The sequence below is a fragment of the Miniopterus natalensis genome, chromosome X, assembly GCF_054644295.1.
Source record: "Miniopterus natalensis isolate mMinNat1 chromosome X, mMinNat1.hap1, whole genome shotgun sequence".
Taxonomy (NCBI): Eukaryota; Metazoa; Chordata; class Mammalia; order Chiroptera; family Miniopteridae; genus Miniopterus; species Miniopterus natalensis.
The window spans coordinates 62,271,875-62,292,702 of NC_142103.1; the positions used below are offsets into that span (position 1 = coordinate 62,271,875).

General features: G+C 39.1%; 1 protein-coding gene across 1 annotated transcript in view; it reads left to right on the top strand.

Moving 5' to 3' along the window:
• EDA2R (ectodysplasin A2 receptor) overlaps positions 1–20,566 on the top strand; it is a 151,762-nt gene extending 131,196 nt beyond the window's left edge. The window contains exons 3-6 of the mRNA XM_016203892.2: positions 14,965–15,143; positions 15,685–15,770; positions 16,972–17,133; positions 20,184–20,566. Of these exons, the coding sequence (XP_016059378.2) occupies positions 14,965–15,143; positions 15,685–15,770; positions 16,972–17,133; positions 20,184–20,566 (810 nt within the window). The remainder of the gene's footprint in view (positions 1–14,964; positions 15,144–15,684; positions 15,771–16,971; positions 17,134–20,183) is intronic.
• Positions 20,567–20,828: the final 262 nt, after the last annotated feature.

Consider the following 20,828-nt stretch of genomic DNA (forward strand, 5'->3'; position numbering starts at 1 on the left):
AATAAACTCCTTTAGCAATTTTTGTCTGTGAAGCTCTATATTTCACCTTCAATTTTGAATGATAGCTTGCTGGATAGAGTACTCTTAGATTCAGGACCTTGTTCTTTATTCTTCATTCATATACTTCATGCCATTCCCTTCTCACCTGAACTTTTTCTATTTAAAAATCCACTGACATTCCAATGAGAGCTCATTTGAAGGTAACTTTCTGTTTTTCTTGTGTACCCTTTAAGATTCTTTCATTGTCTTTAACATTTGCCTTTTAAAAAATATATATATATATATATATATCTTTATTGATTTCAGAGAGAGCAAAGAGAGATAGAAACATCAATGATGAGAGAGTCATTGATCAAGCCCACAACCGGGCATGTGCCCTGACTGGGAATCAAACCCCAATCACCTGGATCCCAGGTCGATGCTCAACCGCTGAGCCATGGCCGGCCAGGCAACATTTGCCTTTTTAATTATTATGTGTCTTGGTGTGAACCCTTTTGAGTTCATCGTGTTTGGGCCTCTGTGTTTCCTGGACTTAGGTAATATTTTTCATTCACCAAGTTAAGGAAATTTTCTGCCCTTAATTTTTCAGAAAGGATCTCTATTCCTTGCTCAGATTCTTCTCCTTCTGGTGAACACCCCTATGATGTGGATGTTGTTACACTTCATGTTATTCCAAAGCTCCCTTACTCTCTTCTCCAGCTTTTTAATTTTTGTTCCAAATGCTTCTCTGAATGTGTGTTTTTTTCTACCTTGTCTTCTAATTCGGTCCTCAGCTTCTTTTACTCTACTGTTCATTTCTTACAGGATATTCTTAATTTCAACTATGTCATTTCCATTTGATTCTTATTCATTGTTTCTACCTATTTTTTAATTCTGCTGTAGTTCTCATTAAGTTTTTTATAGTTCCCATTAAGTTTCTTTTAGTTCTCATTAAGTAGTTTGAGCACCCTTATAACCATTACTGTGAATTCTTTATCTCACAAATTGCTTGACTCCATTTCATTTAGTTCCTTTTCTGGAGATTCTTCCTTTTCTTTCATTTGAGAGTTGTTTCTTTTTCTCCCCACTTTAGTAGCCTGGTAGTCTAGGGCACCAGGTGTGGAGGGGAGTGTAGGCACTCAGCTGGTGAAGGGGGCAGTGTGGGTCAGACACTCCACTGGTCAAGGAGGTTCTGTTCCAGGAGGCTCCATAGGTTGAAAAGGCATGGAGCACCTCTTTTTTTTCTTGATATACGCTTATAATGTTGTGAATTTCCTTCTTAGAACTGCTTTTGCAGTGTCCCATAGATTTTGGGTTATTTGGTTCTCATTTCCATTTGTTTCAAGGTATCATTTGATTTCTTCCTTGATCTCATTGTTAACTCATACATTGTTTAGTAACATGTTATTTAGCCTCCTTGTATTTGTATGCTTATCATTTTATTTTCTGATTGATTTTTAGCTTCATACCACTGAGATTAGTGAAGATGCTTGATGTGATTTCAGTCTTCCTAAATTTACTGATACTTGTTTTGTGTAGTAACATATGGTCTACCCTAGAAAATGTTCCATGTGTACTTGAAAGGAATGTTTATTCTGCTACTTTTGAGTGAAATGTTGTAAAAATATCACTTAAATCCATGTGGTCTGCAGTTTCATTTAAGGGTGCTCTTTCTTTATTGATTTTTCCTCTAGAAGATCTACCCATTGATGTCAATAGGGTGTTAGCATTTCCTATTATTACTGTATTATTGTCAATTTCCCTTTTTGTGTGCATCAAGATTTGTGTATACATACATATATATATACTTCTATGTTGGGTGCATAATGTTTACAACTGACATATACTCTTACTAGATTTATCCCTTTATCATTATGTAGTTTCCCTTGTCTCATTGTAGCCTTTGGTTTAAAGTTTATTTTGTCTGATATTATTATTTCTATCCCAGGGTTTTGCATGTTTATTAATTTCTGTTTGCATGAAATATCTTTTCATTCTTTAATTACTTTACTTTTAGTTCATACGTATATTTTGTTCAGAGGAGGGAGTTTTGTAGATAGCATATGTATGAACCTTGTTTTGGGGGAGATATTTTTTAGGGGGTGGGGAAGTTGTTTTGTAAAAATTTATCTGTATTGTTGATAGTATTACAGATATCCCTTCCTTTTTCCACACTGATCCTCTCCACCCCACATCCTCTCCCCCCAGGCCCTCACCACACCACTGCCTGCATCCACAGGCTATGTATACATGCATATAATCTCCATGACCAATCTTTCACCAACATACCCATACCCGCCCCCCCACCAAGACTCACCAGTCTGTTTCATGCTTCAACATCTCAGGGTATATCTTGTCCTTCAGTCCATCTTGTTCATTAGATTCCACATATGAATGAGATCATGTAAAACTGAACCAAAAAGAATCAGAAAACCTGAATAGGCTAATAAAAACTGATGAAATTGAAGCAGTAAGAAAAAAAAACTCCCAGCAAACAAAAGCCATGGTTCAGATAACTTCTCAGGGGAACTTTCTAATTCTTTAAGTTGTAGGGTAAGATTGTTTACTAAAAAATGTTCTTGATTTTTAACATAGGCCTGCAGTGTTATGAACTTCCTTCTTAGAACTGCTTTTGCTCTATCCCATAGATTTTGGGTTGTTGTGCATTCATTTTCATTTGCTTCGAAGTTATACCTTTCTTTCTTGATTTCATTGGTAACCCACTTATTGTTTAATAACATGATATTTAGTCTGCATATATTTGAAAGTTTTTGAGTGTTTTTTATTGTAGTTTATTTCTAATTTCATTCCCTTGTGATCTCAGATGCTTGATATGATTTCAATCTTCTTGAACTTGTAGACTTGTTTTGTGTCCTAACATGTGGTCTATCTTTGAGAATGACTCATGTGCACTTAAGAGAAATGTATATTCTGCAGCTTTGCAGTGAAATGTTCTGTAAATATTAATTAAATCCATCGATCTATTGTGCCATTTAGTCACTATTTCTGGGTTGACTCTTTATCTAGAAGATCTATCCAGTGAAGTTAGTGGGGTGTAAAAGTCCACAAGAATGAATGCATTAGTGTTGCTCCCTCCCTTAAAGACCTTAAAGTTATTATTGATAGGTCCTTATTTATTGCCTTTAAAATTTTTATGCCTATATTTCTCTTTTATTTTGTCTTATTATTACAGCAGTCCCCTTAATATTCCTTGCAATGCTTCTATTTCTACTGCTAATTACAACAGCCCCTTTAACATTTTCTGCAATGCTGGTTTGGTGGTGATAAACTCCTTTATCTTTTTTTGGTCTGGGGAGCTCTTTATTTCACCACCTATTTTGAATGACAGCCTTGCTGGGTAGAGTAGTCTTGGCTTGTTTTGCATTACCTTAAATACTTCATTCCATTCCCTTCTGGCTTGTAGAATTTTTGATGAGAAGTCAGATAACAGCCTTATGGGGGCCCCTTTGTAGGTAACAGATTGCTTTTCTCTAGCTTCCTTTAAGATTCTCTCTCTGGCTTAAATTCTTGGCATTTTAATTATGATGTGTCTGGTTGTGGGCCTCTTTGGATTCTTCTTGCTTGAGGCTCTCTGTGCCTTTGAACTTGTGTGACTTTTTCTTTACCAGGTTAGGGAAGTTTCTGCCATTATTTCATCAAATAGGTTCTCTAACCCCTACTTACTTTCGACCTCCTCTGGCACTCTTATAATATGAATATTGTTACATTTCATGCTGTCCCACAGTTCCCTTAGACTGTCTTGTTTTTTAATTGTTTTTTGGTTTTGGGTCTCTAATTGAGTGATTTTTTTCTACTCTGTCTTCTAATTCACTGATATGACCCTCAGCTTCCTCTAATGTGCTGTTTATTCCTTCCAATGTATTCTTTACTTCTGCTATGTCGTTATTCATTTCTTTCAGTTTCTAAATCTTTTTTCATGCTGTTGACGGTCTTTAAAATGAATATTCTGAACTCTATATATGATAGATTGTTGATCTGCAATTCATTTAGCTCTTTTTCTAGAAACTTCTCTTGTTCCTTCATTGGAAGCTTGTTTTGTTGTCTCCCCATTTTGGCTGCCTATTTGAGTTTGTTTCTATGCATTAGATAGGCTTCCTAGGACTCTCAGTCTTTTTGGAATGTCTCTGGTAAAAGCCAATGTGAGATGTTGTTTGTGACTGGACTTGAGTGCCCTGTTTGGAGCTTTCAACAGCCCATAGCTTGAGGTTCCCTCTGTCGGGGTTTGGTACATCTGGACAGGACCAAATGCACACCAAAGTCTGCTTTTCCAAGGCCCAGTCCAGAAGCAAATTAGGCAAAGACTCAAGGAACTCTGAAGCCTGCTTCTGCCTAGAGGTTGAATAATCTGATTCTCTTAATGAGCTTCACTCTGTAGAAAGTCCACAAGGTGGGGTGGCTCATTATCAGTCTTTTAATGAGCCTCAGGCTGTAGAAACTCCACAAGGTAGGGGCAGAGGTTTTCCAGTAAGGTTGGGCAATTGATTCTCCCTCAGGCAAAAGCTTCTTTGAAACTAAACGTCTGCTTCTGCTTTATGGGGGAATGACAGTACAGAAATCCAGAGGAATGCCCTCTGAGCTCTTTCTCCAGAATCCACAACCCTAGATTCTCCTCACATAGCTCCCGTCCACTCTACCTTCCTTCTGCTATAGCCCAAGGTAAGTGGCTGCACATGAAACTTTGTGTGTTGGCACTTTGAGAGGGTGCCTGCATTTCCAACCATCCCTCCCTGAAAGACAGTAACCCTTCTCCTTTTCACAACCAGATGTTATGTGGGCTATGAAACCTTTCTCAGTTCTGGTTCTTTTGACTGGGAAGCCCAGCCTGGGGTTTAGTACCCTGATTCTTCAGTGGAAACCCCCCACAGCTGATATATCCCTCCAGACCTTCAGCTGCTGCCTGTGGGAGCCCAGCCAGCACTCTCACATCTCCACACTTCCTACCAGTCTCCTTGTGGTCTCCACTTTTCCTCCTTGGTTATGAGGTGCTCTCCAGCTCATCTTCAGTTGCAGTTGATTACTAAGGATGTTTTTTCTATATTTTAGTTGTATTCCATTTTGGTCCTGGGAGAGTGTCAGTGTAGCTTTCATTCAGTCTGCCGCCATCTTTCGTTTTCTGGGCTTTGTTTTATTATCAGTTCAGCTACCTCATGTCTTTTGATTGAAGGATTTAAGCCATTTACAAAGTGATTATTGATAGGTATGTATTTATTACCATTTTATACTTTATAGCTATGTTTCTCTCTCTTTCTGCTTTCTTCTTTTGAAAGAAGGCCTTTTAACATTTTTTTTTTTTTTTTTTTTTTTGTGCCACTGATTTGGTGGTATCAACTCTTTTAGCTCTGTCTTGTCTGGGAAGCTCTTTATTTCTTTTTCACTTTTAAATGATATCCTTGCTGGATAGAGTAGTCTTGGTTGTAAGTCCTTGCTTTTCATCACTTTCAATATGTTGTGGCATTCCCTTCTGGCCTGTATGCCTCTGTTGAGAAATCAGCTGACGGACTTATGGGAGTTCACTTGTAGGTAACTGTCTTTCTCTTTCTGCTTTTAAGATTCCCTCTTTATCTCTAACCTTTGTCATTTTTAAATATGTGTCTTGGTGTAGGACTCTTTAGGTTCCTCTGGTTTGGGACTCTCTGTGCTTTGTGGACTTGTATGTCATTTTCCGTTACCAGATTATGGAAGTTTTCAGTCATTATTTCTTCTAATAGGTTCTTGATCTCTTGTTCTCTCTCTCTTCTCCTTCTGTTACTTTTATGATGTGGATGTTGTTACACATTATGTTGTCTCAGAGGTCCCATATACTATCTTCATTTCTATATTCTTTTTTCTTTTAGCTGCTCTGATTGGTTGTTTTCTGCTACCTTGTCTTTGAAATCACTGGTTTGATCTTCTGCTTCAACTAATGTATTTTTTATTCCTTCTAGTGCAGTCTTCATCTCAGATGTCGTATTCATTTATTACTTGTTCTTTTTTATGTTTCTATGTCTTCTTTTATGCTTAGTATTTCTGTGTTTAAGTCCTCACTGAGTTTATTTATTCTTCCCGTAATGTCCTTGAGCATCCTTTTAACCATTGCTTTAAACTTTGTTTCTCATAGATTGCTTGCCTCCATTTCATTTAATTCTTTTTATGGGGATTTCTCCTGTTTGTTTATTTGGGGAATGTTTCTTTCTTTTTTTTTTTTTTTTCCTTTTTAGCTGCCTTTTTCTATCTGTTTCTGTGTATTATGTAGACATACCATGTCTCCCAATCTTGGTTTGGTGACTATATGCAGTAGGTGTCCTGTGAGGTTGAGTAGCACAGGCTCCCTTATCGTCTGAGCAAGGTGATCTAAGAATGCCTCTTGTGTGAGTTATGTGAGCCTTATTTTTGTAGTTGAGTCTTAATTGTTGTTGGCCCTTCTGTGGGTGAGGTTGACCCTTAGGTTGCTTCACTGTGGGAATCATCCTTGACCACAGAGTATGAGCTGTTGTGCAGTTGCTGACCACAAGAAGTGGAATTCACACCAACAGGTCTGGTGCCTGCCAAGAACTCCCTTTAGATGTGCCACTTGTGAAGCTAATTGGGTCCTACTCTTATGTAGTCTGAAGCCTGTCAGTAGGTGTGTTGTTTTTTAGGCCTCTTGGGAGGAACTCTGTCGCAGGTCAATGTCAGATGCTGCCTGTGACTGGCCCTGGGCTACCTGTTTAGTGCTACAAAGTGATCCACAGTTTATGGCTGCCTCTACTGGGCCCGTCTGTGCATGGGAGAGGCCAAGGTGCACACCAAGTATAGACTTCACTATCACCAAACATAGTTGTAGGTCTTCAAAAGGCCTAAGGAACCATGAGTTCCACCTTCACTTGCCTCTGCCTGCCAGCTGCCTGTCAACTCAGTCACTGAAAGTCTCTGGTGGTATGTGAGTTGCATGAGATAGTCACCAAGTAAGGGTGAGTGGTGTTCACCAGATTGTTAAAGATTCAAACATAGTGCCAGTGATGGGTTTGAGGCCACACAGCCAAATTTCCAGGGTACACCAAGGCCTGCCACCACCCACCAGACAGATGTCTGTGGACCTTTGTTGTGGGTTTGGGTCTCAGGGATTTGTCAGGGTGAGGCTATCGGCATTCATCAGGCTTAAACAGACCAATTACTTGTGTAAAAGGAGTGTTCTGCACAGATGGGAAACAAGAAGGAAAATGACCTCATCTTAGAGCCACACAATTCAGTCCATCTCGAATTCTGCCTGGACTTCCTTGACAACCTTAGCTCCACAGAGCAGGGCTGCTGAAGTGATGAGGATGGAGCTAGTGGATCTCTCATGGAGGAATTACACCTGTAAGGCTCATGGGAAAGGGAGGCAAATGATCTCCAACCCAGTGCCACACAACTCAGTTTCTGACACCCACTGATTCCTCCCAGACCTCTACACCTTGGACCCAGAAAGCTCTCTACCCTATGGAGATTACTCTATAGCTCTATAGGACCAGGTGACAGGAAGTCCAGAAGATAGGGCTATTGCATTCCTTCAAGCTGAAGCCCTACAGAGGAGAGTGTTCCACCCAAGAAAGATTGTGTCTGCAGTGTGGAAGAAGGACTCCACAAGGACCCTGATGGCTATCCCTTCAGCAATCTCCCCAGAGCCACACAACTCAGTCTTTTCTCACAAAACTCTATTCTGCTCAAAGCTGCCCTTTTTCTGCTGAAGCTCAGGATAAGCAACTATGAATGAGATTTTGTGCTGTGGCCCTTTAAGAGGATTTTCGTGTTTCTAGCAGACTCCTGTCTCCCTGGATGACAGAATTGTTGCCGATTTTCACAGTCAGATATTATGTGAGCTACTTTTCCTTGCTCTAGTGCTCCAGGCTGAAGAGCCTGGTGTAGGGTTGAGACCTCTGTTCTGCAAGGGGAAACTTTTCAGCTGAGACATCCTTCTGGAATCTCAGCCACCAGCCATGGGTGTGGGTCCAGGCTTTTTCACGTCTCCACCTTTCTTACCAGTCTCAATATGGCTTCATCTTCAAATCTTTGGTTATAAGACTTCTGTCCAGCTGCTCTTCAGATTGTTATTCAGGTGAATTTTTTTATATTTTAGTTGTAATTTCAGTTTGGTCTTGGGAGGAAGTGAATGTGACTTCCACCTAATCCTCAGGGATCTTGGATCCCCTACAAAATCTACTTTAAATATCACATTGATCTTTATGATAAAAATTAGCTCACTCCCAGGAGATTAATTATGGTGAAAGACTGAGTGGAAGCTACAATGACACTCTCTTGTGACCAAACTGGAATTACAACTAAAATATAGAAAAACCATCCTGAATAATTTACTGTAACTGAAAACAAGCTGTAGAGCACCCTCATAACCAAGGAGGAAAAGTAGAGACCACATAGAGACTGGTAAGAAGTGTGGAGATGTGAGAGAGCTGGCTGGGCTCCCACAGGCAGCAGCTAAAGGTCTAGAGGGATATCTCATTTGTGGGGGATTCCCACTGAGAAATTTGTGGTCAAAACCCCAGGCTGGACATCCCAATCAAGAGCTTCAGATCTGAGAAAGGTACCCACATAACATCTGGCTGTGAAAAGCAGCCAGGTTTCTTCTTCCAGGGAGAGAAGGCTGGAAATGCAGGCACCCTCTTAAAGAGCCAACACACAAAGTTTCATGTGCAGCCACTCACCTTGGGCTCCAGCAGAGGGAGGGCAGAGTGGACTGCAGCTGTGTGAAGAGAACCTAAAGTTGTGTGGGCTCTTGGGATAAAGCTCAGAGGGCATTGCTCTGGAATCCTGTGCTGAGTCATTCAGCCATAGTCCAGAGGACATCTTTCATAGGCAAACATTTACTTTTTAAGCAGTTTTTGCCTGAGGGGGAAGCAATTGTCCCACCCTGCTGGAAAGCCTCTTGCCCTACCCTGTGGAGCTTCTTCAACCTGAGGCTCATTAAGAGAATAGGGTTAATCAGTTTTCAAGCAGGGCAGACCTCAGAGTATTTTGAGTCTTTGCCTGATGCGCTTCTGGACCCAGGCCTTGGAAAAGCAGACTTTGGTGTGCATCTTGGTCCTGTCCAAACACACCCAACCCCAACAGAGGGGACCTCAAGCTGTGGGTTGTTGATGGCTCTAAACACTTTGCAGTCATAAACAGCATCTGACACTGGCTTGCACCAAAGGCATTCCAAAAAGACTGAGAGTCCTAGAAAGACTACATAATACATAGAAACTAACCCAAATAGGCAGCCAAATAGGGAGACAATAAAACAAGCTTCAAATGAAAGAACAAGAGAAGTCTCCAGAAAAAAGGGCAAAATTAAATGGAAATAAGCCATCTATCAGGTATAGAGTTCAGAATACTTATTGTAAAGGTGCTCAAGAGCATGAAAAAAGATATGGAAGCTATGAAAAATGACCAGTCAGACATGAAGAATGACATAGCAGAAATAAAGAATACATTGGAAGGAATAAACAGCACATTTGAGGAAGCTGAGGTTAGGATCAGCAAGTCAGAAGACAGAGTAGAAAAAAAATCACTCAATCAGACATCCAAAATGAAAAAAACAATGAAAAAATAAGACAGTCTAAGGGAGCTGTGGAACAACATGAAACAGAACAATATTCAGATCATAAGAGTGCCAGAAGAAGGAGAAAGTAAGCAAGGGTTAGAGAACCTGCTTGAAGAAATAATGGCAGAAAACTTCCCTAACTTGGTGAAAGAAAAAGTCATGCAAGTTCAGGAGGCACAGAGAATCCCAACCAAGAAGAATCCAAACAAGTTCATGCCCAGACTCATTATAATTACAATGCCAAAAATCCAAGACAAAGAGAGAATCTTTAAGGAAGCTAGAGAAAAGCAATCTGTAACCTACAAAGGAGCTCCCATAAGGCTATCAGCTGACTTCTCATCAGGAACTCTACAGGCCAGAAAGGTATAGCATGAAGTATTCAAGGTAATGCAAAACAAAAATCTGAAACCAAGACTACTCTACCCAGCAAGGCTATCGTTCAAAATAGATGGTGAAATAGAGCTTCCCAGACAGAAAAAGTAACGGAATTTATCACCACCAAACCAGCATTGCAAGAAATGTTAAAGGGACTGCTGTAATAATAAAAAGTAATAGAGAGAGAAACATAGGCATAAAGAATTTAAATGTCAATAAATAAGGATCTATCTATAATAACCTTAAGAACTTTAAGGCAGAGATCCATAGCAATACATTCATAGTTGTGGACTTGAACACCCCACTGACTTCACTGGATAGAACTTCCAAACAAAAAGTAAACACAGAAACAGTGACTAAATGGCACACTAGATCAGGTGGATTTTATAAATACTTACAGAACATTTCAACCCAAAGCTGCAGAATATACATTCCTCTCAAGTGCACATGAGTCATTCTCAAAGTTAGACCACATATTAGGACACAAAATAAGTCTCTAGAAGTTCAAGATTGAAATCATATCAAGCATCTGAGATCACAAGGGAATGAAATTAGAAATCAACTACAGTAAAAACACTCAAAAACAGTCACATGGAGGCTAAGTAGCATGTTATTAAAAAATGAATGGGTTACCAATAAGATCAAGAAAGAAATCAAAACCTTCCCAGAAACAAATGAAAATGAACACACAACAACCCAAAATCTATGGAACACAGCAAAAGCAGTCCTAAGGGGGAAGTTCATGGCACTACAGGCCTCCCTTAAAAATCAAGAAAAATTTTTAGTAAACTAAACCTACAATTTAAATAGTAGAAAGCTCCCCTGTGAAGCCATTTGTACCAGGGCCTTTGTTTGCTGAAAGTTTTTTTTCTTACTGTTTCAGTTTCATCAGTTGTTATTAGCCTATTCAAGTTTTCTGATTCTTCCTGATGCAGTTTTACATGATCTCACTCACATGTGGAATCTAATGAAGAAGTTGAACTGAGAAACAAAATAGATCCAGAAACATAGAAGCATGGAACAGATTGATCAATCTCAGTGGGAAGGCAGGAGTCTGGGAGTGGCAGGAGAGATTAATCAAAGGACTTATATGCATATATGTATAACCCATGGACACAGACAATATTGTGCTGAAGGCTTGGGGAGTGGCAATGTGGGGTGCAGGTGATCAATGTGGAAAAAAGGGGATATCTTTAATACTTTCAACAATTAAGATTAAAAATAAAATAATAATAATAAAATTATCTCACTCCCATAAGGACAATCTCTTACAATTGTTTCTGTCATGTACGTAGCCTTTACCTGTAAAGCTATCTGAACTTCTCCAAGGGAGAAAATATGTTTTTCTATTTGTCAAACTGCTGTTATCAAACCCCTAAAAATGGTCCATGATTAAATGCACATTTGTGTAAGCATCTTTCAGGTACCATTTTTTCTATACTATTTGAAAGTGAAAATGAGTGAATTACAGTATTGTGCTCCTGGCAAATCTTTATATATAAACAGCTTATACTTCTTTAGCAGTCTATACCTAGTAAAGAGCTTTCATGTGCATTATCTCACTTGGCTCTCAGTCCTACTAAGATGGTATTATCAGCCTCATAGGTTTTTAGATGAGGAAACTAAGATTCAAAGACAGAGAATAAGTAGCTTGCAATATCAATGGAAATTAGTAAAAAATTAGAAGTGTTGGCCTTGACCAACTGATGTATTAATTCAATGATATACCTTAATATATTACAAAAATTAAAATATCTTACATTCCTAGAAAAAAAGTTATTGATTGTAAGTTTGGTTTAAATGCTCTTTTATGTTTTATAAATAAATATTTTATTTATAATAAATAAATACTCTTATAGCATCATAAACATCAAAATTTGTATAATAATTGTGCTAGCTTAGTAAAATTAATTAAGAAGATCAATATTTTTCTGCTTGTAAAACCAGCTACCAGCAAAAGAATTTATGGAGCTTTGATTATTTGGAAGAATTTTCTTTTCCTCCTAATTAAGAAAGAGGATTCTCAATCAAATATTTTATGACAGTTTGTTCCTTCTTTATTTTTTAAAGAAATGATTCATCCATTCATCTAAGTAATTATTAATGAGGACAATTTGTAACTGTTCATTTTATTTCAATATGCAAATCTCTATTTTTAATTTGTGTACATAGACCATTTGTATTTAAGGTAATTATTGATGTCTTAGAGCTTATTTCTGCTATTTTATTATTTTTCTTTATTTTCTGTTTCTTGTTCTTTTGTTTGTCTTTTCTTAACCTCTGCAGTATACATGAACATTTTTTTAGGATTCCATCTTGATTTATTTGTAATGTTTTTGTATAGTCTTTTAAAAGTAGTAATTAATATTATTTTGTTTATTATATCATCTATTTATTTTTTATATTTTTAAATTTTTATCAAATTTGGGTGACATTGGTTAATAAAATTATATAGGTTTTAAATGTATATTCTATAATACATTATCTGTATTTTGTACTGTATGTTCACCAACCTAAGTCAAGTCTTCCATCACCATTTATCCTCCTTAACCCTTTTCTATCTATCCCCACCACCTTTTCCTTTTAGTAATCACCACACTATTGTGTCTATGAGTATTTTTTTTTGCTTAATCCTTTCACTCTTTTAATCCAGCCCCCTAACCTTCCTCTCCTCTGACAGCTGTCAGTCTAGATATGAGTCTGTTTATGTTTTGTCTGTTTATTTTGTTCATTAGATTTCACATATAAGTGAAATCATATGGTACTTGTATTTCTGTGCCTGGCTTATTTTCCTTAGCATAATACTCTTTTTAAAAAGCCTTGTTAAATAGTAGTCTATTTTTTGAGGTGTCTTTCCAAACTATTTTTGCAAAGACTGCCATATGTAGTCACTGAAATCCCTGTTCCTTTAGATTATATTCAGCTAATATTTTGACATAGATTTCCTGAGTGCCAAGAGTTAAAAAAAAAAACAAAAAACAACATCAAGAACCCAAATCACACACACACACCCCTCCCAGTCTTTGCAGATTGGCTCTGTGCTGAAGCACTCCTTCAACACTTGGCCAAACTTGCACGTAACCTATGGATCAGCCCAGAGTCTAAGCTTTGGGTCTTCTTCAGTCTTTTCTGGGCATGTGTCTTTCCCTAAGCATGCATGTGTTTTTCTAAATCACCCCATATATATGGGTACTTTCTTAATGTCTTAATTTCTTAAAGTATCTCCCCCAGTTTTAGCTCTCATGATTAGGCAGTCTATTGTGTGTGTTCAACCATTTTTTGTTGCCACAGGTATCTGTGGTTTGTTAGTTTGCTTTGTGACATTTTTAAAAAACATATGCCTACCCACTTTTCAGTCTGCATTCTGAATTGAGTGAAACAGTAGTGAGCACCATGTGTCAGTTCTTCAGGTGGCCACCAGACACATTAGAGCAGACATACACGATAGTTTGTGAACATGTTTTGCTGAACTCACTTGGAAACTAGAGATAAAGATCTCACAGTAGGAACACAGGCTGATGCCACTTAAAGACTGCCACTTTAGGACTGGTACTGCTCTGGGGAGAGGGCTGTGGTAAGGGCAAGTGAAAATATCACAGAACTTTCCTGTCATTTACAAATTGCCTTTTTCTTGACTCAGCATTTGCTTCATTATGTAAACCTTTGACTGTTTCCCAGAGTTATGACAACATCGATTCTGACAGTTTCTGCTTGCTTTTCTATGTTTCTGTGAAGGAATGAAAACTTGGAGCTGCTGCCTCTTCCATTGTACTGACACCCTTGTCATTTTTAATATATCAATTTCAGCATCTCCCTGGATGTCTCTATGCACCAGAAAATCAAAGTATAAAGAATATTAAGGATATTTTAAGTATAACATAAGTATAAAGCAAAAAACATACAAGTATTGGGGGAGGTCTGGGAGAGACACACATCATTTTAATCCATTGGCTAAAAATTAGGCACATGGCCCCACTTAACTGCAATGGAGTTAGGGAAGGTTGGGTATGATATTCCCAGGAGGAAAGGAAAATGAGTTTGGGGGACAAACCAGTTTCTGCCAGAACTACCAAAGAGCTCGTATCCATTGATAACTAGAGTTGTGTCTTTGAGAAAGAGCTATGATATATCAAGCTGGATCCTTGTTCCTAGGTTAAAATGTCATGGCTAGAAGAATATTTAAAGACCATCTTTTTTTATTTCCTATGACTCCCCAAAATTGAGAGGAGCTGGCCAAAGTCACACTGAGTCAATACCAGACCTCAGCTAAGAGCCAGCTGGATTACTCATCTCTTCTCTATACCATTGGCATTCAAATATATTTTACCATTGCCAAGAGTAAGTAATAAATTTTTCATCACAACCAAACTCATACTTACATATATTTTATCTGTAAAATTTTACAAAGCAATACTGAGGTAGATAGTGAATACAGCTATTTGTCAAACCTCTCCAGCTCCCCACGTTCTAGAACATTATAGAATTGCACTTTCTTTTACTTTCATAGTTACTAATGATCAGGTGATATGTGTCGTCAAGGATATGTGAGCGAAGTGACATAGGAAGAGCCGGTGCACAGTTCACAATGTTCTCTTTTCCCTGATGCTCCAATCATGGCAGCACAAAGATGAAGCCTCTGTCACCCTGGGTAACATGTGAAGCATGCCAACATGATAATAAAGCAGGATAATGTAAAGCAGGGCCCCCAGGAAACTTCTGGTAGGCAAATAGTGTGAGTGAGAAATAAAATTTTGTTTTTTAAAGAAACTGAGATTTGGAGTTTGCTTTTTGCCATAGCATAACTTAGCCTATGCTGACTGATATAAGTACCTAATTTTAGTGTATGCTATGCACTGTGGTTTTTGATATCATTATTTTACTTTGCCTTATTTCAATTTTCAGTGCTGCTTGCAACTTGGTAAATTGATTTCATGACTTGGTAATGGGTTGCAACTTGCAGTTTGTAAACTCTGTTACAATAGTCACTTGTAACATAGCTGATCCTTTATCCAAGTTCCTGTACAGCAATGTTAGTGACTCCCATTTTTGTGCAGGATTGTGGTTATGGAGAGGGTGGAGACGCATACTGCACAGCCTGCCCTCCCAGAAGATACAAAAGCAGCTGGGGCCATCATAGATGCCAGATTTGCATCACCTGTGCTGTCATCAATCGTGTCCAGAAGGCCAACTGCACAGCTACCTCTAATGCTGTCTGTGGGGACTGCCTTCCCAGGTGAGCCTGCTGTATGAAGTGAAACTGTTCTGGGCCTTCTCTAGCCCTTGGAGGCCTCTCTTAACCTTATCTCTCAGAGCCTATTTAAAGTAGTCTACCTTTCCATATCATGACGAGTTTAAGCTCCCACTAAGGAGAAGCAGTGTCTTGCCAAGATGCCCCTATAAAGTACATAGCACATGGTCAGCCACAGATGAGTATTTAACAGCTTTATTATCATGTTGGTATGCTTACCTGGCAAGGTAAATCTCACTGTAGACATAAAATAGATTAGGAAACAGTTGGTATCAAAGCAGTGCTCCCCTCTCTTGTGATACTAATTCCCCTTTTGACTATAGATGTGGTGAATGGGGGAAGAAGTAGAGTATATGGGGCTCTGAGTCAGAATCAGACATAGTGACAGAGAATTCATGAGTGTTGGTGGGGAGTGCTGGCTTCCAGGAGGGCAAGACTCCTAAAAGCTGCCTGTGGTCTCAGGAAGGAAAAATCCAAGGGCATTGAATGTTTGGTCACCTTGCAATTCCTTCTTCTCTGACCACAGGTTCTACCAAAAGACACGCATTGGAGGCCTGCAGGACCAAGAGTGCATCCCGTGTACAAAGAAGACTCCCACCTCTGAAGTTCAATGTTTGTATCTAGTTCTCTTCTCTTTTTTCTTCCCCAACCCATTGAGTGGCAGTAAGACAAGGGAGTAAAGACTTCTACTACCCCCCATACTCCTTCCTGTAGGCTAGATTAGCAAGGGAATCAGATTTAAATCTTGGTTTCACAATGTGTTATCTGTGTAACCCTCTGCAAATCACTGGAATTTGTTAACCTTCATCTCCCTGATCTGAAAAAATATGTCATGAAATCATTGTTTTTCATACCTTATGGGATGGCTATCTAGATCTAGTGAAATAATAGATTTAGAAAGCAGCTTATAAATTATAATATGTATACATTTGTAGATGCTGCTGCTGCTGATGATGATGATAATATGAGGTTTATAAAAGCCCCTAGCGCTTAGGACTAGTAAAGGCTGAATGAAGTACTAGGTAGGATCTAGTCTATGCTTATACCATTATCCATTTATCTGTCTGTCTATCATTTTCATCTGTCTACCACCTATATATCTACTCGTGCATTCCTTTAAAATTATTGATAACTTTTAAAATCATAAAGTATTTCAAATATGTAGAAATATTTAAAATGCAGAATACATAAAAATAAAAGTGCTCAGTAAAGCAACAACCATAAATCTTAACATCTTTGCATATTTGCTTCATATATTTTTAAAAGAACAAAGACTCTACAGGTTTAGTGAAATTCCCTTTTTTATCCTCTCTACTCATGTTTTAATACTTGTATTTTTTTGTAACATATACACATATTTATAGGCAATATATGCTGTTATTTATATTTTATAATGTTTTATATAAATGACATCACGCTACATTCTTTCTCCAACTTGCTTTCCCCTCTGGATTATTTATATTAATCCATACAGGTCTGTTATTGATTTACTTATCCTGTGCCCTATGGATAAACATTTTAGTTTGTTTCCATTTTTCTGGGTTATATAACTAGAGGTGACATGGAAAGACCATAGGATATGTGCATCTTTGAATATTTGTATTAATTTATACAATATTAGCAGTATATGCCAGTCTCTCTGATTTGTTCTTTACACTTTTGCCTGATCTACCAAGGAGTAAAACCAACTTATCAGCCCTAATAGGAAAAGGCCCCAAGGAGAGAGTGGTAGCCTGAGGAAGTCCAGGCCCAGTGTCAGGGTGACTGTTGACTACCCACACTGACTGACCTCCCCCAATTTCTTGTCTCACAGGTGCCTTCCAGTTAAGCTTAGTGAAGGTAGATGTACCCACTGTGCCCCTGCAGGAAACCACACTTGTACTGGTGAGCAGTCTGCTCGTGGTGTTTACCCTGGCATTCCTGGGGCTCTTCTTCTTCTACTGCAAGCAGTTCTTCAACAGACATTGCCAGCATGGTAAGTGTAGCTGCTTCACGTATTGTATTGCATGAATCAGGAACAAGGTGGAAAAGATGAATTATCTGGAGCTGAGAGATAACAGGCCTTCCATACAATGCTGGAAAACCTCAGGGGTAGACTATCTGAGGCTGGCAATAGAAAGCAGGGGACTTCAGAGACGACTGAGGTGAAACCTGACCATTAATGAGACCTGCTTCATTAAGATGCAGGGGTTCATAAAGGAGCAAAACATCATGAGAAAACCTTTAAATTCTGAAGACTTAGGTTTTAAATTTATTTCTAAATCACTGTGTAACTTTAGACAAGTAATCTAACTTCTTTGGGCCCCTTTCTTCCTAATGTTTAGAATGGCAGGTGGAGTTAGATTAGTTGATTTTTAAGTTCTTTTACAATTTTTCATTTTTCTTTTACTAGTAGGTATAGATTCAGGAGCATGTCAAGAATTAAGGAAGACTGGCTGGATTTGAGATATGACTGTAATAAAAGTGGGTGAAGTCTTGGATAACTGTTATTGGTATAGTTATAATCCAGATGTGGGTAACTGAGAGCCCAGTGTCCAGGAGTTGGCAAACCTAAACTTTTTTCCCCAGTCAATAATGATATCCAAAAAGATCTGTCAGCCCATAGGAGAGAGCCATGTGAAATTCCAAATGGAAGGTCATATTTAAATCAGGAGTAACATTGTGATCTGCTTTCAGCACAATTTCAGCCAAGAATGGAGGGCAGAATGTCCCAATCACTGAGGCAAAGATGGGGGAGATGGGATGGTGGCTGGTCAGTACAAAGAAGGGTGCTAAAACTCCAGCCAAGGGTACTGAGGCTCAATACAGTTTAAGTGTCATTAAGGAAACGGAAAGCTATAGAGATACCAAAACAGGAACACAAGTTAGTGAATGCTGTTGATTTAGTAAGGTTTACAGGATACTGGGGTGCTTAACATTCCCCTTTAGCCCACTGGATACAAGGCCCAAAGAAGTACAAGTTTTATTTCTATTTGTACGAAAAGATCCCTTTTATATAGACCTGCTTTGATCAGTTTGGCTCTAGGGCCTGTCAACCGATCTTCAAAAAGCCTAACAGATATGTTTGTCTGTACCCCTGGCTTAACTGGAGATTAATCTAGCATTTCACGGGCTTCAGGGACACAAGGGGAACACTGTTGTCCCTTTATAACCCTTATTAAACTTTATTTTTCTCTCCTCTACTCTTTGGAAATTGTGGTTCAAAGTAGACCATCCTGTATTTGACTTTGGAGGTTAGTTTCTCAGATAGGAGCTGTTGCCCAGTCCTTGGGCATGGGCATGAAACATGAATGATGAAGGACTTGGGCCACAGAGCCCAGAAAGATGAGGCACCATCTGAGAGCTGTCTATCTCCCCTTTCTTGACTCAGAGAGAAGAAATAGGTAATATTTCTATGCTTTTTCTCTTCCCTTAACATAATAATGTAGTACCCTTCTCTGGAGAAATGAGGGCAGGAAGCTCCCTCAGGGTCTCCATGGGGCAAAGAGGGTTAGACAATTTTTCCATTGGGGAAGGTGCCTATCAGGAGTCACTGATTTTCATGCATACTGTGGTTGTATAGGTGAGATTAGCATGTGAATTAGATCCAATATAAGGTGCAATAGAGAGTAGTAGGACTCTGGCAAACTGAAGAATTCATCTCCCGTCTAAAGGGGAATTTACTATTTAGCTCCAGTTATTTGTAGCCATGTGGGAATATTCAATGCTTCAAGATCTGGATTTTCAAGAGAACCCAAAAATCAGATTTTTTTTTTAAATGAAAAGTTTTAATCTCTGACAATGAATTCTAATAAAAAATAAAACCACAATCACAATGTGGAGGTCAAAAAAACATACATAGTCTCTCAGTTTGTAATCCGAATCAGACTTAGGCATGAAGGATGTATTACTTTTCCTTCACTGGCATAACAAATTACCACAAATTTGATGGCTTGAAAATGACACACATTTATTCTCTCTATTTCCATAAATCAGAAGTTTTTCAGGCAGCTGAATTTCTGCTTAGAGTCTCACAAGGCTGAAATAAAGGTGTAGGGAAGGCTGTGTTCCTTTCTGGGAGTTCCAGAGGAGAATACATTACCTTGATCATTCAGGAAGATAGAAGAATTCAGTTCCTTGAATTTATAGGGCTGAGGTCTCATTTATTTGTTGACTGTCAGCTGAGGGCCATTCCCAGTTTCTAGAGGCCACCCACATTCTCTGGCTTATGACCCCATTCTATTTTCGAAACTAGCAATGATGAGTCGATTCATTTGGATGACTCATCTTTCTGATACTCTCTCTGATTCTTCTGCTCCCCTCTTCTACTTTTAAGTGATTACTTTGGCCCCACTTGAGTAATCCAAGGTAATCTCCTTATTTTAAACCACATGTTAGTAATACTGTCTGAAAAGTGCCTTTGCCATATAACATACACACAGACCTAACACCAGAGGGAGAGGATTATGGGATTGGGTGTCAAAATCTTCCTTCCCACAAAGGATTACTCTTTCTTTGGAGAAATTGACTATTTTTTATTAAATATATATTTTTTATTGTTGACAATATTACAGATGCCCCCCATTTCCCACCTTTCACCCCTCACCTCCCTAGACCTTTACCACACTATTGTCTATGTCTGTGGGCTATGCATATAAGTATATAAATTCTTTGGTTTATCTGTTCCTACCTCACCTCCCCTCTGAGATATGTCAGTATGTTCCATGCCTCCATGCCTCTGGACTTATTTTGTTGGTCAATTGATTTTGTTCATTAGATTCCACAAATAAGTGAGACTGTGTGATGTTTGCCTTTCTCTGACTGGCTTATTTCACCCTGTTTCATCATCAGGTAGGCTCAATATAATACCCCAATTTAAGTGTGTTTCTCATCTGTGTCACCTCAGCTTGGTGCTAGGTGCTCTGGTCCCCAGGAAGAGGAAGGCAAGCTCTAGCTCCCAGAATCTGTTTTTCTTGTACTCAGGACCAGGTTCCCTGCTGAAAGGAGCCCCTGCTTTTGGGTGACCCAGTGGCTTTCTGCTTCGAGTTGCAGGAGGTTCGCTGCAGTTTGAGGCTGACAAGGCAGCGGAGGAGGAATCTCTCTTCCCCATGCCACCTGGCCAGGAGACCAGTCCTGAGTCCCCACTGAGTGAAAGCATCTTTGAGACTCAGCCACATAATCTTATCCTGGATGACGACCGCAGCTCAACTCGTGGCTTCCCCACCCAGGAGTCTTTTACCATGGCCTCCTGCGCCTCAGAGAGCCACTCTCACTGGGTCCACACTCCCATCGAATGCACAGAGCTGGACCTGCAAAATTTTTCCAGCTCTGCCTCCTATACTGGAGCCGAGACCTTGGGGGGGAACACAGCTGAAAGCTCTGGAGAGAGGTTGGAATTCAATGTGCGCTTTGAAGTTCCTAGCCCTTAACCTTACTGAGGTGAGCTGGAAAGATGGGGGAGAAAGACCAGAAATTGAGGACCACCCCAAAGGAATTCTCCTTTTGAGTACTGTTGTTCAGTAGGGCTAGCAGTAGAGAAACAGCAAACTAGGATCACTGGTGGATGTTAGAGCAACAGTGATAATACGAACCTTTTGAGCCAATCAGAGATCACATTTCTGGGCCTTCAAAGAACTAGCTATATAGATGTAACACCAGTCTCTCTATTCTGGCCTTTTGCAAGGATTCTCA